Source organism: Manduca sexta, unplaced genomic scaffold, assembly GCF_014839805.1.
Source record: "Manduca sexta isolate Smith_Timp_Sample1 unplaced genomic scaffold, JHU_Msex_v1.0 HiC_scaffold_2200, whole genome shotgun sequence".
Classification (NCBI taxonomy): domain Eukaryota; kingdom Metazoa; phylum Arthropoda; class Insecta; order Lepidoptera; family Sphingidae; genus Manduca; species Manduca sexta.
Window position 1 is genome coordinate 1 of NW_023593141.1, and position 26,344 is coordinate 26,344.

The following is a 26,344-nucleotide window of genomic DNA, read 5'->3' on the forward strand; positions in this document are numbered from 1 at the left end:
GAAACTTGTCGAACTTTATTGAAGATGGATTGACGCGGTGTTGGTAAGTATTGTGATGAGTTATGGATGTATTCTCTTTATGGTTAAGTTCTTACCTCGTAGTGTAGAACGAGCTAACGGTTCTGTGGCTTTCTGTACGTTTTAATCAGTTTTCCAATAATGTAATTAAAGGCGAATCTATCCCTTCGTCTGATACAAATTCCAATGGCGATAAAAAAAAAAATATTGAAATCTGTATTGAAACATACGCGTACGACACTGTTTGCGACCATCTTTATGACAATAATGTATTAATGCAAATTGTACATACAAAGAATGTTTGCAGCTGACTATGATAGCAGCTGAATATACTGCTGTTCAAATATTATGTAGCTATAGGAAATTATTCACAGGACAATAAATTACGGTCGAATTTGCTAGACTATCCCATATGCTGTATCGGAAACCATTTCGAAAAATACTCCAATCATAATAATTTACTGGACAATTTCCACGATCGACCCAATGACATGGAATAAGATCATTCATTAATTTCAGCCTTAAAAGCAATGAATGCCCCATCTTCTTTGATTGATTTGTAAGTGGCGAGTGAAGTCTATAATTAATATAGACAAGTACTACGAAAGCGACCTATATTTCACGAATTCGGAGATAATGATTTGATCCAAGGCAAAGGGAAAAATTAGATTTCAATCGTAATTCGTCGAAGGCAATTTTTGGCATTAATTAGATCCAGTCACGTAAGGTTTTAGTTGGAAACTATTTTGTCTAGAATCTAGATGTTATCGTGAAAGGCCATTAAAGGATTTATTATTTAGCCAAGGTTTTATAGACTAATAATGTAAAATTATAGTAATTATGATTAGTCCTATGATAAATTGTAGTCAGACATATGATATATAGTCATTCTGCTTCGAGCTAGCTTTCCACAGTTGTAAAGAGCATTGTGACCTATTGCGAACTTGTAGTCATCATATACCGTAAATTCACATAAAAAAAAAAAACAAATCTTAACTCTCAGGTATGCGTATTTTCCTTTTTTTATTGTTAACACTATAAATAATTAATGCATACGATTCGTCGACATCGTAGGATTAGCAAGTTGAAGTGGCAGTGGGCCGGGTACATACCTCGAAGAACCGATGGCCGTTGGGGCCGAAAGGTTCTAGGGTGGAGGCCACGTACAGGCAAGCGAAATGTCGGACGCCCGCCTACAAGGTGGACGGACGACTTGGTTAAGGTCGCAGGAAGTCGCTGGATGCAGGCCGCTTCCAACAGGTCGACGTGGAGATCCTTGGGGGAGGCCTATGTTCTGCAGTGGATTTCCTGTGGCTGAGATGATGATGATGATTTGTCGACGCGTCGGGTGTTTTTAGTATCGAACCAAAGACCTATGTCTCGGCATACCTTCTTACAGGCACGAAGCTATTCTTGCTTCAAAATTAACAATAGCAAATTGTACATTATTTCCAACAATTGTTGGTTTATTATTCACTATTCTGTTTAAGTTTATTTCTTGTAGTTTCTCAGTGGTTTATGCTTATGTCTTAAAGTCTGTTTGCGAAACTACTGACAAGAAGTTTGGTTTAAGTTTGGAATAAGATGTTGGCATAGGATTTAGTTCTGCGTAACAGTTCATAACTGAGGGGTGATGTTAGCTTTTATGGACCATTATTAAAATAAAACAGTATTAAACATTTTATTTAATTAGCAATGAAGCAAAATATTTGAATTATTTTTAAGTATAATTTGATGTATGCTTTTAATAGTATTGACTTAAATCAGACTAGGTACCTGTAAAAACAGACACAAAAAGCGTGAAGCCTTTTATCCCCCAAAGGGGGTAGGCAGAGGCGCAACTGGTGCACCCACTTTCCACCAAGTGTATTCCGTCCCATGATGTGATAGAAGCTTATCACCATATCTGGCACAAATTCCAGACTCCCAGCTTCTTTCTTCTTCTTTTATAAGACTCGGGCTGATACCGAGTAGAAAATATCACTGCCCGGCCTAGGTATCAAACCTGAGATCTATAAAACGTAAGTGTATTATGTCTTAACACGGAATCTATGTGATGTTTAGGATCATATGTCACGTAGGGTCTTATTTGAGCGACGCCCAGGCGTGGCCGACATGCGTGATGGATTGCGTTGGGGTAAGGGCTTATTGGTACGTGCTGATGAATGGGCTCGGGATATTTGAGACGAAATGGTGGGGTGGTGTTGTGTTCATTGATTTTATATGTAATGGAGAAAATGTGTCCTGAATACTACTGAACAATAAATTAATGATGAAACGAACTTACCTGGGCGTGAAGTTCTGTACGAGGTACCTACTTCGTCCGAAGAGATTAGAAACTTGAAGTTTATGAACACAAGTTGCTAATCTTGAGGACGCACTAAGCTAAGGAGTCCTAAGTATAAGTATGTAAAAATAGTGTTAACTAAAATTTGTCCTTATTTCGTAACAATGGCAACAGTTCAATACTAATAATTAAATACCTCGAAATGTCGATTTTTCCCGTCATGCTTGCAGTACACTTAATGATCCGAAAAGCAGTATTAAAACCACTTTCACTGTACGCCCTACAAACTGATGTGGCGTGATTTTAAACATTTTTGAACATGGGCTTGATTGCGGTCGCTAGTTGATAATGGGGTAAACGATCCAACACCGGACACCTCCTAGCTTTTTTTAAATAAATGATACAGTAATATAGACTAAACGAACCGATGGATCAGAATTGCGACAGCAACTTCCAAAATTATAATATAATATAAATTTTGTTATTTTTGGGTACTAAAAAGTAATTTCGATTGCAATTATAATATGAAAAATTATCTGATAATAAGGAAAGTCAGTCTTTTATTGTTTTACCGATCAGGTAAACGCTTGATAAAAACCCAGACATAATTTTTATCTTGTATAACTATAATATTTTTATACTTATAACATGAGCTTTATGAATCGTGAGTGGTTAGTTGTTTAAGGGTTTTGGGTAGCGGTCTTAATGACAGACCCTTTTAATGAGAGCTGTATTTGCTTTTATGTTAAAATGGGTTTAAAGTCATGCTGAATATTTACCGAGTCGGAAATTTTACCATTTTTATTAAACAGAAGATATAATGCATGTATCACCCGATAGTGAGTGATCGTCATCATCAATTGTGGCCATGATGACCTTTCAGGCTTTCAATATTTATCGATTATTCGGTGTTTCCAAAAGATAACCAAAATTATCGCTTATCATGTGTATCTAATGAATGTAGTAAAAGTTATTTGCTGCATACATATGACATACTGTTGTTTCATCCCCAAATAGCCAGCAGAGGTAATACCTCGCTAATACGCTTGTTGCCTTATCAAATTTGTACATGAACCAAATTACATGTCTTTCAAAAGATCACGCCTGCCTTTAAATGTAGTTTGTTCGGAAATAAGAATTAGTACGGATTTTAATATTAAATTTATAGTTAAAATCGTGATAGTATTTTTTCTTATATATTTTTAACTGCCTATTTTTATTCTGTACCGCTTTCTCAAATTTTACTAAGTAAGATAATGGTGTGTGTTATGTAATCTCTCCAGTCTTGTCGGGTTGCCGTCTCACCGGACTATGAGAGTGAAGGAACAGAGAGAGCTTGTGTATTGTGCACACTATTGTTCACTATAATATCTCTTGTGTACCTGGCTGATCTCCGTTGAGATTGGCCGCCGTGGCCGAAATTCAGCTAGGAGGGGAGAAGAAGCATAGTTATGTAATTAAGTTACCTTTACTATTGTTAACAGTCAGTCTTATTACATAATTGTTTGTTATTCTAAATAAAATAAAGATATGTAAATTAATGATACCAGTCTCATTCCTATAAAGATAGTTGAAGTTCTCGACCGTGCGTGAATCTACATTATTACGGATTTAAAAAAATATATAAAACATTTGCGTAATTCGTGCCTTGGGAACAAATACCGTACGATTCTTTGTAACCATAGTCCATATTGGCGCGCATATGTTTACACACATACAGATATTATTTGAATACAACTAAAAGACGCACATTCGTAAAATACAAGAGAACGTAACACTAATACAACCCAAATATAAATCCATACGTGTTTACTAGCAAAATGGTACACTGACGTCGTTGTTTTAATCCTATTAACATATTTAACGTTTCGACAAATATTGAAACGCAATTCCCTAACTTTCACGAGCACGCCAAGGCACTTGAAACGTGACCGGCCCGTAAGCACCCTTAGCCACTCCCAGTAAGCACTTACGCGAGCAATGGGATAAGCTCGCAACTTCAACTGGACTTTCGTGCTGGAAAAAGATTACAACTGTTGTAGATTACAGATTGTGGAAACGGATTAATTGTAATATAGGCTTGTACAACGCGAAAGGGTAGCGGTTATGTAGAATATTTGCATTCCGAAAGCTATAACCTTTATCTATATTTTCTCATATATAAGTCATTCAAATTTTGTGGCCCGAGCTTGGACTTTGAACTTGATCATTGTCGCGGGTATAGACTATGTATTTGTACTGTCTATGCAATTCCTATCCTAGTGCTGCCTTTAATTAATCGGACTTTTATTGGTCACATGAGTATTGTTGGTACTGCTTCTCAGAAAACCGTAGTTCAATTTTGCTGTTACGTTTTATGGTAAGTGAAGATACCGGATAAATAAATATACTCGATACTTCCAACCGCATTTACTTTTAAGCCAACTCACCATGAGTCATATTTAATTGTATTCTTTAAAATACCACCAGACCCACTCTCGCTGTAAACAAGTTTATCATCGCATTACTTTCGAACAATTCAGTTCATCATTCGGCCACTAATTAACTGCGTGTTTTGACAAGCGAGCATCATTCGCTTTACAAAGCGAGGACATCAATGTTTAAGTTTTTATATGCGGCCGGCGTGAGTGTCCTTCACCCTGCATTAAAGAGAATTCGTGTTAACGTCTTTATGGGTGTTCATTTTTATGAAAGACTAGTTGACCCAACAGACGTTGTTTCGTCTTAACTATGATTTTGTAGCGCGCATGCTGTCAATCTCTGACAGTTATTTCAAACAATTGACAGTTATATAAAATTAATATTTCCGTGAAATTTTCTAATTTTCCGCGCTATTTTTTAAATTTGTTATTTCATAAGAACCTTCTTCTGACAATAACAAATACTACAAAAAAAAGTGAAATCGGTCCAGCCCTTCACGCGTGTTGGCGTGACCAAGGGAAATAGGGATTCATTTTTATATATATAGATAAAACGTCCCGTGAACTACAAGTTCCCTGCACCCATCAGATGTAATGACTACCTACTTAAAATCATTATCAAAAGGATCTCCACTACTGAACATAGGTTTCTCCCAAAGATATTTATATCGGGCGGAGACGGCTTCATCTAATATAGTCATTATAACTAGTAATTACACTCGCTTTGGGCCTTAGTTTTGCTTTGAATGACGAGACGAGCTTGCCTCTCGCTGATGGTAAGCGACGCTCATCTATAAACAGTAGAAACACCATCCAACACCTTGAATTACAAAGTATTTTTTGTTATTCCACTGTGCTCGCTATTCTGGGACATGATGTGTTAAGTCTTATTATGTCCAATAGTTACACTGGCTACAATGTCCTTAAATCCGGAACACAACAGTGGCTACACACTGCTGCTTGTCGGCAGAAATAGACATCACAGTAGTATTTTAATCATGGTGCTTGCACACATCACTTAATCGGAGATGACAAAAAAAGTTGTGAGACAGCAATCATTATGACGTAGTCGGTTTTACAATTTAGAACTGTTTTCTACGTATTTTGATAGATCTATGTTTACGTATGATAAACCAACATACAGCATCATTCTAAAATCTTATTTAAGAAATCATTAGGTTACTATTTACACAGACTAAAGTACGTACATACTTTACACATTTCTAAGGAGAAGTCGTTTAAAATGAACATCAAAGCCGTTGAAAATTAAAATATCTTTTGTACTGACGTTAAGAAGCGTGGAATTTTAAACATCACTTAGAAAATGGTTTGCTTTGAGACTCATCCAAGATCCACATAATTTGGGTGTTTGTGGTCTCATTATAGTCTGCTTTTGTAATTACGCCTTTGATATAGAATTCTATGAAATTGACGGGGTTCGTTTAGATGTTGAATACTTTTAAAGTAAAATAACAGGAAATCTAGTTTTGTTGTTTTGCATTTTCGTTCTTGATCTAAAATATGAGTCAACTAACATCTCATGTGTCAAGGTAGGAGTAAAGTGCAAGGTTCAAAAGTTCGAGTGTTGTCGCTGCTGTTTATGGTTTGACACGGCTTACATTTAGATGAAGCTTCCTCGTCTCTGATAGTTGAAAAATGTAGGTCATACTTGTAGGCAACTTCCGTATATTTGAATACTGAATAATCTAAGGCTCTATTAATTCATTGGTCTTATCTTATATAATAAGTATAAAAAAAGTTAAGCATTTCATTCTCACTTACTAGTAACGAAAGGTGCACTTATCAATATGTAACCAAGGTCGATATTAATGAACTGTCAGTCTGTTCTAATATCGCTTATCTAATGTTCATTGCAGTTATGTAGTCCTGGTACGTGTTAATAATTGTAATGACCTTTGGAGTTCTGTGAAGGTGATATTTGGGCTTCACGTGTTCATTTACAGAGATGTTGGCGCACTAAAAGAGTATTGGAATGCGGCATATTTAAATTCCTTTACAAAACTTTAGATATAAGACAACAGTGGCGAAGGAAAACAGTTTTCAAAAGGGAACTGGACGCTATAAGTACTGTTAATATGCATAAATGTAGTTTGCAAATCGTTTCAATAATAATTAGATTTTACATTTACGAAACGGAAGCGGGCAGGGGTTATATGAACCTTTCGTCACTATAAGACAAATAGCTATGAGAAATAAAAAAAACGTTTCAACTTCAAGTATAAATTTCTATTCGCCGTGCCCATGCTTGTTATCACCTTATTCTTCACACTTTCACTGGAAATAGTGACGTCACCCAAAAATTCGGAACTACCCAAAAGTGCATATCTATACTATTATATAAAGCTGAAGAGTTTGTTTGTTTGTTTGTTTGTTTGAACGCGCTAATCTCAGGAACTACCAGTCCAAATTGAAAAATTCTTTTTTGCGTTGGATAGCCCTTTGTTCGTGGAGTGCTATAGGCTATATATCATCACGCTATACCCAATAGGAGCGGGGCAGTAATGGCTAATCTCAGGAACTACCGGTCCAAACTGAAAAATTCTTTTTGTGTTGGATAGCCCTTTGTTCGTGGAGTGCTATAGGCTATATATCATCACGCTATGACTAATAGGAGCGGAGCAGTAATGACTAATCTCAGGAACTACCGGTTCGAACTGAAAATTCTTTTTGTGTTGGATAGCTCTTTATTAGTGTAGTGCTATAGGCTATATATCATCACGCTATGACCAATAGGAGCGGAGCAGTAATGGCAAATCTCAGGAACTACCGGTTCAAACTGAAAAATATTTTTGTGTTTGATAGTTCTTTGTTCGTGGAGGTACTATGGGGTATATATCATCACGCTATGACCAATAGGAGCGGAGCAGTAATGGCTAATCTCAGGAACTATCAGATCGAACTGAAAAAAATATTTTTGTGTTGGATAGCACTTTGTTCCTGGAGTGCTATAGGCTATATATCATCACGCTATGACTAATAGGAGCGGAGCAGTAATGGCTAATCTCAGGAACTACCGTGTTTGAACTGAAAAAATATTTTTGTGTTGGATAGCCCTTTGTTCCTGGAGTGCTATAGGCTATATATCATCACGCTATGACCAATCGGAGCGGAGCAGTAATGAAACATGTTGCGAAAACGGGGAAAAATTATTAGTTTTGAGAGCTTCCGTTGCGTGCGCTGCGTAAACGGTTAAAGTTATGCAACAATGATGTATGACGGGATTATTCCTCTTAAAAAGTTCTAAAAAATATATTATAAAACAAAGTCCCCCGCTGCATCTGTCTGCCTGAACGTGTTAAACTCAAAAACTACCCAACGTATTAAGATGAAATTTGGTATGGAGACAGTTTGAGAGGCTGCCGGGAAACTACTACTTTTATAACGGAAAACTTTAGCCTAAAAAACTTTATAACGCGGGCGGAGCCGCGGGCAAAAGCTAGTCTAGTATAAAAGAATGAAAAATGTAAGAACACCCAACGCTTAAGAAAACTCGTATAATACGCCGACAGTAAAAAAATATCGTAAATCTATCGAGTAAATAATTTGCCAACAACTGTCTTAAATCTAGTGTAAATACTGAAACAATTACAGTTCCCAGACAAGCTCGATTGACGTGCGATATAGAAGTTGCCCAGACTTACCATTGAACGCGTGGGAATAAATAAATTGTATGAACTTGCATGTAAATATAGACGAATAAACTGTGAATTTGGGTTACGAGTTACAAGTTATGCGTGGTATATTTATGTATTTTTATAGTTGAACGAGTGAGGTAACTTATCCCTGATGTATAAAAACACAACTACGAGAATACTTGATGCGCTGCTGGTCTTACAGGAAATTATTAGAAATTAGGAAAGGGAGACCATTTTTTGTATAGCAGTCTTTGAGCAATTGTGTGGCATATGCATTATCAAATGCCTACGCTTTCTATATTCCGGATAGTTTTTAAAATCAGTCCAAAGAGGTCATCTATAAATTATGTTACACGTTTAGAGGGGGGAAGGGGCCAACGAAGTGTGTTATTATGTGACAAAGAAGCGGGGATTATAAGTTTCGTGACATCACGTGGCAATACCTTCAGTATTAAAACACAAGATTAATTGTAAAAAAAAAAAACTAAAAAATATATTCTATCTCTGGCTTTACATAGGTATGTGTAAAAGTTCAAAACATGTGACTACTCCAAGGTCATGCAAATCTGACCACGTGTGTCAAGGACGGAGAGGTCAAAAATCATGAAATTCTTGTGACGTAATTTATGGTTGGTCCCAAATGGAATGAATTGATTACTAATGTTACAATGTAGTTTCTGAAGCTGCTTACTGCTTATTTACTACCGCGTCTTTGCCGAGAATATTTAACAGTTTGTAAGCAAATTTTGGCAGCCATCTCGTAAATATTTCATAGTGCCGATTTAATAAAAACGAATTCGATCGTAGTTTACCTACGTTTACTCCATTTTAAACTCACGCGTCTTGAATAAAAATAAAATTGACAGTTGAATTTTTTATAAAAACTTTTTTGTTTTATACTAAGTATCTTTTTATTTGAATTTTGCGTGCTCTAAAATATAGAAATCAATGACTGGATATTTTTTTTTGTTGGTAAAAACGTTTTTACACTTTTTTTTTTGGAATGTACTACATTAGAGATTGTTGTGTTGTTCAGGTGTCGTTGCATGGTGGGGGTGCGGAGACGGTGCGAGGATGGGAGACAGCTTCTTGCACCAGGGGGGACATCGTCTCTCTCTATGCGGAGGGACTGTTTCAGGTTTTCTCAGTACTTTAGGGTGAGTACTATACATATTTATAATAGACTTTATTGTAGCCTGGGACTGTGGGCTGGGAGGTCTTGGGTTCGAATCCCAGTTCGGCCAATAGTTTGTGTTGGTTTATTCTTATATCATCTAAAAATATATTGACAAATCGTTCCTGTATCATGATTTGAAAATTGCGAATTCTCCATATAAAACTAGATAAGGATAAATGAAAAAATTGTGTATGTGATATCATTAATCTCAAATAAACAATAAAAGATACAAAACGATGTCTTAGTATTGGCAACCCATCCATGTCGAGCGTCATTGTCAATATTTCATAGGTATAATTAATATCTTCCCCAGGTTGGTAGATGACAGATGCGTGGTATGTCCCGAAGCCGGTGACCTGACTGATCCGCCCAAAAAGTTCCGAGGTGAGTCAACCTTATTACCTCTTTTAAGGGTATTTTGAAAACCTCTTGCCTTTGAGCCGGCGTTTTAATTTCTTTTTGCTGTGTTCTATTTTTAAAACTATTATCATTCGCTGCAAAGTAAATGTTGTGTTTGTGTTGCGTGCGCGGTAGGACTGCCGTGCTGAGGTCATGGGTTCGATACCCGCGTCAGGGAAATTAATGTTTTTTCTGTTATGTCTGGGTTTGTATTTGCTAAATGAAAGGCATTGTAGCTAATGTAACTACTTGACGTAATAAGACTTAACATCTCATGTATCAGGATGGCGAGCGCAGTGGAATACCAAACACTTTGTAATTCAAGGTGTTGGATGTTGTTAATGTTTATGGCCGGTCGATGCTTACCATCGGGCGAACGGCAAGCTCATCTCGTCATTCAAAGGAATAAATAAAAGAGCTCGCTCTGTCACAGGGAATCTCTGCTTACCCCTCAGAGCTACATACCTATCCTAAAACATCACTTTCCCAACACCCACAATGCCTCATCAATAAGGCAGATATAAATTGAAAACAATTTATGTACATATAAATCAGAGTTTAATGTAAAAAGGCGACGTATAAACAAACCGATATATTTCCGTTTAAGACGGTTGTAGTGACGGATTTTTTTGTTTTCGTACCCTTGAGCGGGGAATTTCAAACGCGTCAAATGCGTGTATTTTAGTTAGCAACAAGGATTTATTGCACGCGGACGACTATTTGTCGAAGTATCGATAGATATGTCGCAAATGTCTTGCTTCATAAACAACTAGCTTTTGCTTGCGGCTTCGCCCGTGTTAAGGTGTTTTCCGGGATAAAAGTCCCGCTATATATTTTTCCAGGATAGAAAGTAACCTATAACCTTCCCAGGGTCTTAAACTATCTCCATACCCAATTTCATAAAAATCCGTTGCGTAGATTTTGAGAAAATCGATAACATACAGACAGACAGAAAAGGGATTTTGTTAAATAATATGTATAGGTAATTGGATTATAGTTTCCGTTCCAAATGGCGATAACAATAAAATGATGCAATGAGAAATTTATTTTCCTAATTTGTGAGTATTGCTTTTTTTGGAAATATTAGTGAAATGAAACAGCTTCTTGGTGCCAAATTTATTATTACTGCAATAGAATATTGACGATTACTATTTTCATAGGGACATTAAAAACTCCATTAAAATCTTTCACTGCTTTCATATAACGTTGGCACAAAATGAAGTACCAAATCTTTTCTAATGAAAACAACTATCAAATCCGATATTGCGTTAAAAAATCGAGTGTTGCCAAAAGGCCTTATCAATGGTGTAAAAACATTATAATTTCATTCGGGACTCGGGGATAGTGGAGCACTGCGTAAGTGATGTAAAAGTCAAATTGAAATTGATACTTACTGTACCAAACTTACGATTGATAATTCTAAATTATTATTTGTATCTACTGCGACTACCGGTGGCGTAGTTGTATCGCGTACGCGATATGACCACTGCTTTACGGTCCCGGGTTTAAATGCCGGGTTGAGCAAAGCCATATTTGGGTTTTCTGCTTACTATCCGACCGGAGTCTTGAATTTATGCCCGATGTGGCGATAGGCTCACTCCCTATCATAACATGGGCGCAACACACTTAACGACTACTAGGTGCCATGATTTGCACGTCTGCCTACCCTTTTGAGTAAAAAGGCATGATGTGTACGTGTGTGTGTGTGTGTTTATTTATCGCTTACACGGTATTGCACTATCCCCGACGATTTGTAGGGAAATAATCGTATTATATCGTCGATATAGATTTACTACGTACTATATCTGGCGTTCCGTACACTTATTGTATTCGACTCAACTGTACTGCAATCCGTACAGCTGACTTTAGTATGATTTCAACATTTACAGTGTGTGGATATGTACGGAGCGACGCTCATAATATAAGAACTCGAGTCTAAATGTAAACCTAGATGTGAATATATTAGTAAAATTATTTGTTGTTCAAGTGAATAAATAGGTTATAACAGTGACGTTTTGGTTGCCATTTTAGTTCAGATTTTAAACAAATCTATACTATTATATAAAGCTGAAGAGTTTGTTTGTTTGTTTGTTTGTTTGAACGCGCTAATCTCAGGAACTACCAGTCCAAATTGAAAAATTCTTTTTGCGTTGGATAGCCCTTTGTTCGTGGAGTGCTATAGGCTATATATCATCACGCTATACCCAATGGGAGCGGGGCAGTAATGGCTAATCTCAGGAACTACCGGTCCAAACTGAAAAATTCTTTTTGTGTTGGATAGCCCTTTGTTCGTGGAGTGCTATAGGCTATATATCATCACGCTATGACCAATAGGAGCGGAGCAGTAATGACTAATCTCAGGAACTACCGGTTCGAACTGAAAAATTCTTTTTGTGTTGGATAGATCTTTATTAATGTAGTGCTATAGGCTATATATCATCACGCTATGACCAATAGGAGCGGAGCAGTAATGGCTAATCTCAGGAACTACCGGTTCGAACTGAAAAATTCTTTTGTGTTGGATAGTTCTTTATTCGTGGAGTACTATGGGGTATATATCGTCACGCTATGACCAATAGGAGCGGAGCAGTAATGGCTAATCTCAGGAACTATCAGATCGAACTGAAAAAAATATTTTTGTGTTGGATAGCACTTTGTTCCTGGAGTGCTATAGGCTATATATCATCACGCTATGACCAATCGGAGCGGAGCAGTAATGAAACATGTTGCAAAAACGGGGAAAAATTAGTTTTGAGAGCTTCCGTTGCGTGCGCTGCGTAAACAGTTAAAGTTATGCAACAATGATGTATGACGGGATTATTCCCCTTTAAAATTTCTAAATAATCTATACTATTATATAAAGCTGAAGAGTTTGTTTGTTTGTTTGTTTGTTTGGACGCGCTAATCTCAGGAACTACCGGTCCAAACTGAAAAGTTCTTTTTGCGTTGGATAGCCCTTTGTTCGTGGAGTGCTATAGGCTATATATCATCACGCTATACCCAATAGGAGCGGAGCAGTCATGGCTAATCTCAGGAACTACCGGTCCAAACTGAAAAAATATTTTTGCGTTAGATAGCCCTTTGTTCGTGGAGTACTATAGGCTATATATCATCACGCTATACCCAATGGGAGCGGAGCAGTAATGGCTAATCTCAGGAACTACCGATTCGAACAGAATTTTTTTTTTGTGTTGAATAGCCCTTTGTTTGTGGAGTGCTCTAAGTTATATATCATCACGCTATGACCAATAGGAACGGAGCAGTAATGAAACATGTTGAAAAACGGGAACAATTTATTAGTTTTGAGAGCTTCCGTTGCGTGCGCTGCGTAAACGGTTAAAGTTATGCAACAATGATGTATGACGGGATTGTTCCTCTTAAAAAGTTCTAAAAAATATATTATAAAACAAAGCCCTCCGCTGTATCTGTCTGCCTGAACGTCTTAAACTCAACAACTACCCAACGTATTAAGATGAAATTTGGTATGGAGACAGTTTGAAACCCTGGGAAGAACATAGGCTCCCGGGAAACTACTACTTTTATAACGGAAAACTTTAGCCTGAAAAACTTTATAACGCGGGCGGAGCCGCGGGCAAAAGCTAGTAGTTTATATGGACGTTGGTGTCTATAGAATATACGTCAATGTATTATATTAATCAATGTGTTTTGTTTCCAGATTGCCTGTTTAGGATATGTCCTATGAACCGTTACTCCGCCCAGAAGCAGTTCTGGAATACAGCGAAACAGTCGGCAAACTCTAACACAGATACCGGCCTGTTGAAGAGGTTACATGTGAGTGCTTATAGCTAATCTGTCACCAGTTCGATTTCCGCTAGGGGTATTTGGGTTTTCTTTTTAGTACAGTCCCCGCAGTCAACATCGAAGGAAACCTGCGAACGGTATACTGGTTCCCCCTAGCTTAGCGACTGGGGGCCCTGGAGGAAGAGAGGAAGTGGAGAAATAGGGGAGTAAAGAAGGGGAAGGAAAGATTAGGATTGGCGGAGTGATGAGAGGAAATCCTCACGAGTCCTTCATAGACCCCTATGTGGAATTGCAACCATGAGGTAAACACTCTTATCTGTGTGCCTAGGGCCGCGACAAATGTTCCCCCATGCGTGGCCGTGCATTCGGTGTGGTCACCGAGCGCACAGGAATTGCCCTCAGGGGGAAGGGGGTATTTGGGTTTGGATATTGTGGTAAACCAATATGTCCATAGTATTAGTTCACGAAAAGGATAAGTAGAGGGGCAAATAAAGCAACCACGATGTCAGGGTTTTTGGGACCACAGTGGTGAAGGGTTCATACAAGCGGATTCCTACCGGCTTCCCGTTCGTAATATATGAAAGCAAACTTTTAAATGATATTAGTTAATAAATAATTAATATTTGTAGCACATTGGCCTAAAATGGAATTATAATTAGTATTAGTACCTATAATTATTGTCGGCTTCCCTTACGGAAAGTCAGTTTTCGTCACTATTGTACCATGACAAAGTGTCGAGGGTACCGTCACAACTGGCCACCGGCCTCTACTACTGGGAAGTTTGGGCCTTAGACTATCACGCTAGACTAGTGCTAACAGACAGACAGACACCGTACTCTACTACTGAGAGGTTTCGATCTTAGTCCACCACGCTAGACTAGTGATAGCAGATTCCACAACGTAGAAATTTCTCAAGAAAAATTTAATGAATAGAAGTAAGAAATAACCAATACCATATATTTGATAAAGGCGGATTTTTCAATCGTCATTCGTCTAAAAATAAATATGAGACGAATGATTAACAATTTTATCGTTTGTCAAATTTACTTCTTTCAGCCTCTGTTTTATGGTATAAATAACTTTTAAGCGGCGATAGCCTAGTTAGGCGTGGAACGCACTGCCGAGACGAATGTCTGCAGGTTCAAAACCCAAGGGCACGCATCTTTGACTTTTGTAAAGTTATTGAATTATCGCTTGCTTTAACTGTGAAGGAAAACATCGTGTGGGAACCTGCAAACCTAAGAAATTCTCTATAATCATTTTGAGGGTATGTGAAGTCTACAAATCGGCACTAGGCCGCTGTGGTGGACTAAGGTCTTTACCCTCTCAGTAGTAGAGGAGGCTCGTGCCCAGCTGTGGAACAGTATATAATACAGGGCTGATATTATTTACTGGGTCCGCGTGGTGGACTACGGCCTAATCCCTCTCAGTAGTAGAGGAGCCCCGTGTGCAACAGTGGGACAGTGTATAATACAGGGCTGATATAACTTTAATCTGATGATTAAAATCAACCCTTTAAATAAACAAACATTTTACTCAATATTTCACAAGTTGTAATCATCAAAACTAAACTTAAATCAAAGTTTAAATACTCATTATGAATTACTCTTTTATACTTAAAAGTAACACTTCAATATGTTTACATTTAAAATGAATTCTAATGAAGATCGCAGTAAGACGTTCATTGTGCTGAAACATTCAAATCACATTACAGTGATGTAACGCCCGTGTCTGTAACATATTGTGCGCCAAAACAGCATTTTTCCCGCTTTTGCTTGCTTTAGATACGGCTCGAACGTAGGGTTGTCAAATGGCAGGTATAGTATAAATTATTTTTTTGTATCTGTCATGACATATCATGCCAAATTGACACTGATGTGATGCAAAATGTCGATCTGTCTTATGTCATGACAAATTGACTAGTGATGTAAGAAAAATCAAGCGGCACTGGACATTGCATCCCCATTTTTATACAAATTTATCGGCTGAAGGTCTTCCTACTCCTCCGCCTGAGTGAATAAGATTTTCCGGGACAAATCACCGGATAAAAATAGCGTACAGCGCTCGAAGTAATGTAGTTTTCTATTAGTATTTTTTTTTATTCGGTTATTACGTCCTGAGATAAGCGCGTTAAAAAATGTCTTCAGCTTTATATATTACTATAGATTTGAAGTATATTATTAAAGGATAACAACACAATGTCGCTAAAATAAAACATAGTATTTTTATTCTATTTATACACTTTTGAGTTGTATATTGACTTCGACATCGTAAAGTAACAAATTTATTATAATTGTAATAAATATGCATTATTATAAATAATGTAAAAGTGCTTAGCCCTGAGTTATGATACGTGAAAGTGATCATAAATATTTCAAATCAACTTAAAGTTATTGCGTGATGGAAATATGATCGAGTAATAAAAATGTTTTATTACAAAAATAGCACGTCTTAGACAATTTACGCTTTTCTAATGCTATAGATTTAATCACAGATTTACTTACATGAAAATTCTAATAGACAACATAGTATATGGTTAAGAGCGTAGAAATTAACGTATCCCGAATAAGGTTAAATTATAAAATATTACGGTAGTTTAAGAAATGTTTGCAAACGTTTTGTTAGCTTAACTCTGGAGTGTGTTTACATAATATGTATATTCTTATAACTGTCACAAAATAAAGAAAGCATTAGTAAAATTAATAATGACACTTACACGAAGATTAACTGTTTTTAAACGTGCACGACCAACTGACCCCACCGTACCTGATGCCAAGTTGTACGAGGTCCAATAGAATGTCGACTGACGAGAGATGATAACGCCTCGACAGATTCTAGACTCAACATCCCAAACTGTGCATCTTAATAAACAAATCTTTGTAAATAATATAGATGAATCTCGCGCGCGGCAACCCTACGCTCGCGAGTACAGCACCAGTTTTTATTGATATTGATTACCGTGTCTGTATCTCGAATGACTGAATAATGTAGACGTTTTACATTCTCACTCGCCAGTCTGGAGTCGATCTGAATTGCATAGTGGCCTCCGGGAATTGTGTCTTATTATGCATAGTTTGAGAGTATTTTTAGCTTATTCTGGTAATAGTATGTTTTTCTTATTTCTGTTTCATAGAGAGTTTGAGGAGTATTTTCAGCCAATGCTGATAATAGTATGTTTTTCTTATAAATAGATAGAGTATATTAGCCAATTCTGGTTATAGTAAGTTTATTTTTGTCTTATAGAGAGTTTGAGGCTATTTTTAGACAATGATTGTAATAGTATGATTATCTTATTTCTGTTTCAAGAGAGAAGAGTATTTTTGCCATTTCTGTTAATAGTATGTTTTTTTATTTCTGTCTTATAAATAGAAGAGTATTTTAGCCATTCCTAGCAATAATATGATTATCTTATTTTTTCTTATAGTTTGTATAGTATTTTAAAATAATTACGATAATGAAATATTATAATTTTCCCATTTGTAGGTAAGTTTTGTAACAAATAATGGTCTTGTTAGTGATGCCTATAATTATTTTTAATACATCACATTTCTAATATGTTTTCTTTAGTTTCCTCCTTTTAAATTGTTAATAGTATGAATATTGCGTCATTAATTTCATAATTTGAATTCCACTAAATTGTCGATTCTGTGCATGTCTTCCTAAGGTACCTACACATTATATTCATTATTAATCAACTATTAGATAGACCTTATATAACAACGAACTTATTAGCATTTAAATAAACTATTCCGAGACCAAAAAGTTTTACTCCTCCCTATCTTGTCGTGTCAAGTAATTTGTGGTTTCCTTACTAATCTTAACCACGCTTTATAATGCAAATTTAGCTTGAAATATATCATCGCAAGAACTCCAGGCGGACTCTCGCATAGAAACCCGCCTAGCCATTTGCAACAATATCAGCTCGTGTAAAGCAAATGTCAAATATAAACTGTTGCATCGTGCACAAATAATCGACAAAAAATCGACGCAAAAACGCGCGTGGGCTTCGGTAACTGTAAAAAAATTGCTCGGCACGTAAATTTATCACAGTTTATTAATACACGCGGGTCATCGTATCTTTAATCCGTTTCGATTATGCGACGTCCGAATTGGTATCTATCGTGACGTGCGACGTGTCGGGACGTTTTCATTTTGACGTTAATTGACGTTTTTCGAGATTTATTTTATTGATTGGTGTTGAATCATTGCGTCAGAATGGCAGTGTTTGGTTAATGGGTTCAGTAAGGTGCCGGAGTTGTTAGTGTTTCATGATAGCACGCAATTTTTCCCGAAGATTTAGGTTGAGGCGCTCCTCCATTGTAATTTTTTTAATTCCACAGCACCTGATTATAAAAGTAGTAGGGTCCATATAGAGTCTTGATTAATTTCATCATAGCCGTCAATGATTACCCCTCGCCAGTCGATATAATTATGCCGGCCTGCTTGAAAGTAGACACGCAGGCTGATGCCGAAACACGACATTTCCGTGGGCATCTATGGCGGGTTTAACACCTCGTAAGATGGCCGCTATCCTGGCGGTTACAAATATCATACCAAGAGAAATCTCCGAATTTATAGGAAATAGGAGTCAATGACACTCCATGTGTTAGTTTTTACAAATAAAAATACCCGAAAACATTGCCCTGATACGGAAAACAATTTCAAAACCTCGCTTTTCAACTACTGAACACACGCCTGAAAAAGTTTTGCGAGGTTAAATCCCTGTTCCCGCGGCTTTCATGCTTCAAATTGCTCGTTTCGCTCGCTCGATTTAATATTCATAGAAGATGTCCGATGAATGTTCCGATCGATAGCGGTAACTCAAAACTTTCAAACAAGTTAAGCTTCTTATTTTTATCGTTGAAGATTAAGGGCTTAAGGGCAAATAATGGGTTTAAATAAAACGAGCGCAATGTGCAGTGCTTGTGATTTAAGACATTGGGTCTTTCTGCTCCTTTATGCTTAGACTATATAAGGAACTATAAAGGAAGACATAATGCCACGGTTATACCCCGTGACCCCGATCGGTTGATGAGTGTTGTTTGCACGTTAGCATGTAAACACCCCGATGAAAACATTTACTCGCGCCTAACGGTTTGTTTCCGAACGATGTCTAAACGCCATTTCAATAAACACTCCCAACCATTTTATTCGATCCATCTCAAAAATGAACTAATCAGAACCAAGGTTTTTGACATGCTTACAAATGAATTATTTTGATTAGTTCATTCTCGTAATGGGATTCGAAGATTGACGATTGGGATCGTTTATTAAAACGGCTTTTAGACTATCCTGGCACCGTGGTGTTTATAAATAGGCAAGCGACTTCCCCGTCTTACGTCATAAAAATGATCCATATAAATCCATTAGACCTGATGGATCAATTTTAAATTATATTTAATGCTTTACTTAGAAGACTGGTTCATTTTGCACTACAGTATATATTTTTTTTAATTCAGTAAGGACATACGGCCTTTATAGTACAATCCTTATACACATACTATAGATGTGTCATGACGTTCGGACTAGAAAAAAACGTTTTAATTTCACTTTAAAAAGTGTTTGTCAAGGATCAATTTCAAATTATGCTTAATACTTTAATTGACAAAGTAGTTTCTTTTGTCTTACTGCGTATCTTTTTGATTCAGTGACAATATACAGACTTTATAATACAACCCACTATCTACTAAGGACGTATCATGACGTCCTTTCTAGAAAAATAATTTCATTTTATTCTCACTTTAAAAAAAGTTTGTGGCTGCATAAGGTAAGTTTTTAACGATGTTACTATTAAACAGAGGTTACTGTAAAGTTTAACTACTTTTTACTGTAAAGTTTTAACAACTTGTAAGTATTAAGTGTCTCGTAACTTCTGCTCTGCGTCTGGTAACTAAATAAAATACTACACGAGCAATAGTGAACTCTCTTAGAACGTAATAGTGGTGTTTCCGAAAAGTAAGCTTTGTCTTATTTTCGATTTTGGTAATGTATGTAAAACGAGTAGAATCCTGAAGGGTCATCGTCTCTCGTCAGTCTAGTCTGACTGCCTCGGTGGCGTAGTTGTATTGCATGTCCGGTACAATAGCGCTCTGAGGTTCTGGGTTCGAAACCCGGGTCGGGCAAAGTGATATTTGGGTTTTTCTGCTCAGTATCAGCCCGGAGTCTGGAATTTGTGCCCGATATGGCGATAGGCTCGCCCCCTATCACATCATGGGACGGAACATACTTGGCGAAAAGTGGGTGCCCTAGTTGCGCCTCTGCATACCTCTTCGGGGATAAAATGCGTGATGTTATGTATGTATGTGTCGTGTAGTCTAGACCCCATTTCACTTACCATCAGATGCAGTGGAGTCACAGCCGGGCCAATACATAAAAATACTCGTTTACTACGCCTATCCGCACATGATCTTATTAAACTTAGGATTTTCTTATTTTTAGGGTTCCGTATCTAAAAGAACCTTTATAAGTTTTTTTGTTGTTATTTGTTCGTCTGACTGTCTAGCAAGACCTTTTTTCTCAAGGACGCGTAAATGTATCAAGTTGAAATGTATAGCAAGTACTCGGATCTACGGTCTCTTTCATCTGTGAAAATAAAAACTTGTAAATCAATGCATTGACAAGATTTGATTTTACTTTTCGATTGTACACGAGAATCAAAACTAATAGGGTACTTTTTGATGATCTAGAATTATGAAATTTTACAGGAAGAAATGTTTTATAGCGCATTTTAAGGAAATATCTAAACAGTAAACATATACTTTATAAGAAAAAGGTAGTCTAGGGTACTCTCGAACACGAGTCCAGTCTCACTTGTCCGGATTTCTTAATCAAAGTACATTGTCACTTGACACAAAGCACTGCACTATTATATACTTTCTTTTCAATATTTTTATTAACGAGCGTTGAGTCACATAAAAGTTAAAAATTCCCATAGATAAACCATAAATCAATATTACAACACAAAATAACCATAACACCGCCGCGTCCCAAATTACAAACGTGTGGGGACGCATTAACGTCTACAGGCCGATTAATTTCTTAGGATTTAAATATAACTTCAAAGGAATATAGCTTTTATTACGATGACATAACGGCGTGGTAACAAATATGTGTATTAATGTGCGTTTCGGGTAATAAACAACTTTGTTATATCGTGGAAATGAATTATTATGAAAATGTGTTGAATTAATGAATTTGTGTACTAATGAAGAATTATTTTATACGAAAGAACTTTGTGCACCTTACGCCACTTTATTTATTATTTTTTATTGCTGAAAAACTGTATTTTGAAAGAGAGTTATTGATCTTTTGGCGGCTCATACGGGTTGTTAACCCGAGTTCGTGGATTCTTTACCCGGCAGGCAATTTTTTAAATAGAGTTGATTACAATAATTATTTTACTTTATGCTCGAATGGGGCGACATAATATACTAGTATGTCTATATGTTAACGATTATAATTAAACTATATGTAATGTGTTTTGGTTTGCAGCATGCCGCTGAGATAGAGAAGAAGCAGAATGAGTTGGAAAACAAAAAGCTATTGGGCACGGTCGTGCAGTACGGCAGCGTGGTACAACTGCTGCACGTCAAGTCCAACAAATACCTTACTGTGAGTATCTTACACGTGTTTTAGAGACTTTCCCACCCCCACCACAACTCCTGTAAGCCAGGATCAGCAGTGGCACGCATTTTATGACACCGAGTAGCTCGGCGAGTCTTAGTGAACACTAATTTGTCTTTCGCAATAAAATTAATCAAATAGAAAGATAGGGAGGAGTTGGAATTAGCGTAAACATCTACGAAATTGAGTTATCAGCCCCACAACACAAATGTCCGTATCGTTTCTGTCATAGTAACTTTTGCTAGTGGCTCTAACCGCGTGAAAAAATTCCAGTATATAAAAGTAGCTTATAACATTCATTAGGAATGTAGCTTCCTATCATTGAAAATAAATAATTAAAATCGGTTAAAAGTTCCTGACATTACGCGTTCAAACAAACAAACAACCCTTCAGCTTTATATATTGATAAAGATTCAAAGAACTAGTATACATTTAGTGGTTGATTCTCACGCTACATTTGTTCAAGGACTTGATATACCAATTAATCGATATACGTTCCAGGTCAACAAAAGGTTGCCCGCATTGCTCGAGAAGAACGCGATGCGGGTGCATCTGGACGCGAACGGGAACGAGGGCTCCTGGTTTTATGTTATGCCTTTCTATAAACTCCGGTCGACTGGTGCGTATCGCTTTCAACCCTTTTCAAAAGCGATCTCAATCTTTAATCCGACTCCGAGAATGAACCAATCAAAACTACTCATTTGTAAGCATGTCAAAAACACTCTGTTCTGATTGGTCCATTTTGAAATAGATCGAAAAAAGGCGGTTGGGATCGTTTATTAAAATGGCGGTTTGTCTATCTATATTAATAAAAGAGATAAAGTTAAGTTTTAACATAGTAGGTAATCTAAAGAACTATTTGTGATTCTGAAAAGTTGGTTAATAATTACTAATAAATACCAAACACTTTTTTTTTCAAAAAAAAATTTGTACATAGAAGCAAACTCTGCCTTTCTGATGCCAACGCAACGGAATCTACTAGATAATGTTTAATTCCTTCTCCTAGCTGCATTCTTAATAAGTGATATACCATTTCAACTAATCTATTTATTTTAGGTAATTAATTATTTGTCGCATTTTAATAAATTTTCTAGCTGCAGTTTTAATAACTCATAAAAGCTTTCAACCAATCTGTTTACTTTGGTTAATTAATTATTAGTCGCATTTTAATAATATATCTTCAATAACTCTTGTGTTCAGGCGACAACGTGGTGGTTGGCGACAAGGTGATAATGAACCCTGTCAATGCCGGCCAGCAAGTTTTACACGTTTCCTCCAACCACGAACTGCCCGACAACGCTGGATGTATGGAGGTGAGATTCAATAAATGAAGGAAAACATCGTGAGGAAACCTCCTTACCTGAGAAATGCTCTATAGGAATTTTGAGGTTATGTGAAGCCTACCAATCTGCACTAGGTCAGCGTGGTAGACTAAAGCCTAACCCCTTTTAGTAGTAGAGGAGATCCATGCCCAGCAGTGGGACAATATATAATACAAGGCTGATATTAATATTATTATTTTTATTATATGGTTGTATCGAGTTTTAGTACCATCAAAATGACGTTCTTTCTGCCGCTTCTCCACTAAAAGAGTAACAGTCTTCGGTAGCCATGATTTAAAAGTATTATTTCTTCATATGACAAATAGACTAGGCTTCTACGATACTTTGGGGTGGATTCTGTTTAAATTCACTCCAAAGTTTTAAGTCATCTTAAGTTAAATAAAAATAGATTGATAGATGTTTAGACTCTGTACAGACAAGACTCTAGAAACCTATTAATTAACCCTATCTATATTCTGGACAAAAAATAGAACGATTTATTAATCTTCACAAAACAACCATAACTAAATGAGGTTTACAAACTACAACCATCAAATTATAACTTGCAGGTAAACGTGGTAAACTCATCAACGTCTTGGAAGGTGACGCTATTCCTGGAGCACAAGGAGAATCAAGAGGAGATCCTGAAGGGCGGCGACGTGGTGCGTCTCTTCCATGCGGAGCAGGAGAAGTTCCTCACCATGGACGAGTATCAGAAGCGGCAGCACGTGTTCCTGAGGACCACGGGCAGGTCCAGCGCCACCGCCGCGACCAGTAGTAAAGCGCTGTGGGAGATTGAGGTGAATGTGATAAGTTGTAAGACTGTAGCCATGGTAGTGACGAAGATGTTTGACCTGCCTGAAAAACGATGTAAATGTAGAAGTCGAGCACTGTGTGTTAAAGTGGTATTACACACCAGTACCTATAGCATATAATTTAATTATTAGTACACTAATGCACTTTCTACCTTCACTTTAAAATTTTAGTGACAAGAACTTTTTTTAAAGAGGGTTCATAAATAAGTTGATATACTTTGCTTGTTCGCTAGACTTTGTTGAGTCGTATATATAGTTTACTTTAAAATGGCTGGTATCATTTCAAACATATTTTCCTATATCTTTACAGGTAGTACAACACGACCCGTGTCGCGGTGGCGCTGGCCATTGAACTCGATCTTCAGGTTCAAACATCTCGCCACGGGACATTACTTGGCTGCCGAGGCGTGTACCAGGCCTCCGTGAGTATATCTGTGATATAAATATGTGTAAATAAATTTAATTGATTTTTTGGTCCTTCGAGCATGATATAAACCAACCATATTGAGTTATTCCGAATAATTTCGTTATAGATACATTGACAAGCTAAATTCAGGCAAATGTCTAATGACCACATTATATTTGGACATCGAAATTTAATGTTCTCAAAAATACTTAAAATAAAAAATCTCAGTATGTAAATTTTGCAAAAAGAACTAATACATTTCAACACCAACAAAAAACATCATATTTTGTCTAAGCAAAATAAAAACAATAACTTGCACTCATGATTTTAGTTCGTTTTTTTTCAATACCAACAAATAAATGTGACCCATTTGTGTGGTGTTCCCAGTGACGCGCAGGTGGAGCCCGGCGAGCCCGCGTACCAGCTGGTGTCGGTGCCGCACTCGTCGGAGATCGCCACGCTGTTCGAGCTCGACCCCACCACCATGACGCACTCCGACGCGCCCGTGCCGCAGAGCAGCTACGTCAGGTACACATACACTGTGCCATTCAACACCGTCAGATCAATAGGCCGGCATAATTGGGCCGACTGGCATAACATCTCAGGCAACACTATTGAACTCCCTCTAGTTACTATAATGCAGTGGAATCACTGTGGTACCTGCATTTAAAAGAAATGATATGGGGTTGGCGTAGAATCTCAGTCAACACTACTTGGACCCCTCTAGTTACTCTTAAATGCAGTGAAATCACTGTGGTAGTATTTAAAAAAAAATATGTCACTGTAGACGTAGCTAGAGAGGGATGGGTCCGCACCCACTTCAGTATTACATAGTGCTCAATCCTAGGATGTTGAGGCAGCCTACAAGAATTAAAAAAAAAATCTGCAGTTACATAAACTCGGAGCTCTTCATTTTAGTCTGAAATAGATGCTCTGCCTTGGAAATGGCTAGCTACGCCCACATACCGCAATATAGTGTTAGTTCGGATACCAAGTTCACCGCATTATACTTATCATCAAATGAAAATTTGATGTGCCAGAAGTGGAAAATAAAAAATTCTTACTTTGCACTGCTTATAAAAACTTGAATCAGCGGATACACTTGTATAATATCAATTGAACATCAAATCGAAACTAAATTCATATACATTGCTACAATGTGTACAAAAATTTCTTAAATAAAAATTTTATGAATGAAATTGTATAAAGATAAATATAATGCAAAAAGTGTAAAAATAGTATGCATCGGCCGGGAATCGAACCCGGCCGCCCGCGTGGCAGGCGAGCATTCTACCACTGAACCACCGATGCTGATGACGATGTTATGTCAAATTTATGAACCAGTGATGTTAGGAAACAAAAATATATATCATGTATCTGCATATCTTTTTCTATTATTTCACAAACACAATGTACATCAATACATATTTGTAAATTAAAGTCAGCCTAGCTTAGTACCATTATAATTATAGACGAAGACTTGATGCAAATTTTGGCATTATACCAAAAGATAGATAAAAAAATGTTGGCTACAATTAATACGTATTTAGTAAATGAAACCACATACTTATAGTATTGAAAATGTTTTACTATAAATTATTCTAGCCTAGATATAAAGTAAATTGTAAGTTTTGAACAAAATTAATATTAATAAAAGTTTATTTTTCTTTACATGCTCTAATGCCACTACTACTACACGAAAAGAGTTTGTCTGAGTGGCAACATCATACTTTCAGTCAGAAATTCTCTTACACACATTAAACTACAAAAAGATTAAAAAAAAAAACAGAAAACTAAAATCAGTATTTTTGTCGAAATATTTTTTTTATTCATGAATCATTTTAGTCACCATGTTACCAGAGATAAAGACGAGTACGTGGTTTCATTTAGTAACGCAATGTTGAAATGTGCCCCTATGAAATAAATGGTTAAATAACTAAATATTTTCTCACACAGGTTACAGCATTTATGCACGCATACATGGGTGCACTCGACCTCCATACCTATAGACAAGGAAGAGGAGAAACCCGTCATGTCTAAAGTAAGCTCCCATATTACTCAAAATATTACGTACGCTAATCGTATTAAATGCAAATTGAAACTGTATATGAAAATGTATAAGGTTCACTTTGATCATATACATAAGGCATATACAAATTTCAAACGTTTGCAAAAGTACGTAAGGTTGCGATTCGATTGCCTACGAATTTTTCGCTTTTCTGTCCCCTAATCTTTGTTAGATTGATTTAAAAGATAAAGAATTAAAACATAAAATTCTGAAAATCTCGAATCACTTAGAGATTAAAACATCGATACATATATACTACGTACTAAATTTGGCGTTCCAAACATTCACTGTGTTCAACTGAGTTGAACTGCAATCCATTCAAACTGACTTTAGTATGGTCAATAATGACAGATTGTGGTTGAGTAACAGCGGCGGTCTAAGTTTAAAACCA

At 36.8% G+C, this 26,344-nt stretch overlaps 2 protein-coding genes and 1 non-coding gene across 3 annotated transcripts; 2 read left to right on the forward strand and 1 right to left on the reverse strand.

The window, feature by feature from the left end:
• Window positions 1–9,414: 9,414 nt before the first annotated feature.
• Window positions 9,415–23,831, forward strand: LOC119191988 (inositol 1,4,5-trisphosphate receptor-like). Its single transcript, XM_037445844.1, has 8 exons — window positions 9,415–9,538; window positions 9,872–9,942; window positions 13,634–13,749; window positions 21,211–21,330; window positions 21,844–21,961; window positions 22,543–22,655; window positions 23,234–23,464; window positions 23,790–23,831. The coding sequence occupies exons 1-8, from the start codon at window positions 9,456–9,458 to the stop codon at window positions 23,829–23,831; spliced, it is 894 nt and encodes a 297-aa protein (XP_037301741.1). The 5' UTR covers window positions 9,415–9,455.
• A 4-nt stretch (window positions 23,832–23,835) lies between these two features.
• LOC119191989 (inositol 1,4,5-trisphosphate receptor type 2-like) lies at window positions 23,836–26,148 on the forward strand. The gene is made up of 3 exons (XM_037445845.1): window positions 23,836–23,901; window positions 24,273–24,413; window positions 25,842–26,148. Exons 2-3 carry the CDS (start codon window positions 24,370–24,372, stop codon window positions 26,113–26,115), a joined length of 318 nt encoding a protein of 105 aa, XP_037301742.1. The 5' UTR covers window positions 23,836–23,901; window positions 24,273–24,369; the 3' UTR covers window positions 26,116–26,148.
• Window positions 25,127–25,196, reverse strand: Trnag-gcc. The gene has a single exon. It is a non-coding gene; the product is annotated as a tRNA-Gly (tRNA).
• Window positions 26,149–26,344: the final 196 nt, after the last annotated feature.

Coding starts and splice junctions, on each gene's coding strand:
- LOC119191988 (XM_037445844.1), top strand. CDS start 9,456: ATGGGAGACAGCTTCTTGCACCAGGGGGGACATCGTCTCTCTCTATGC. Junction 21,962..22,542: donor CTATAAACTCCGGTCGACTG/GTGCGTATCGCT, acceptor TCTTGTGTTCAG/GCGACAACGTGGTGGTTGGC. Junction 23,465..23,789: donor AAGCGCTGTGGGAGATTGAG/GTGAATGTGATA, acceptor ATATCTTTACAG/GTAGTACAACACGACCCGTG.
- LOC119191989 (XM_037445845.1), top strand. CDS start 24,370: ATGACGCACTCCGACGCGCCCGTGCCGCAGAGCAGCTACGTCAG. Junction 24,414..25,841: donor CCGCAGAGCAGCTACGTCAG/GTACACATACAC, acceptor TTTCTCACACAG/GTTACAGCATTTATGCACGC.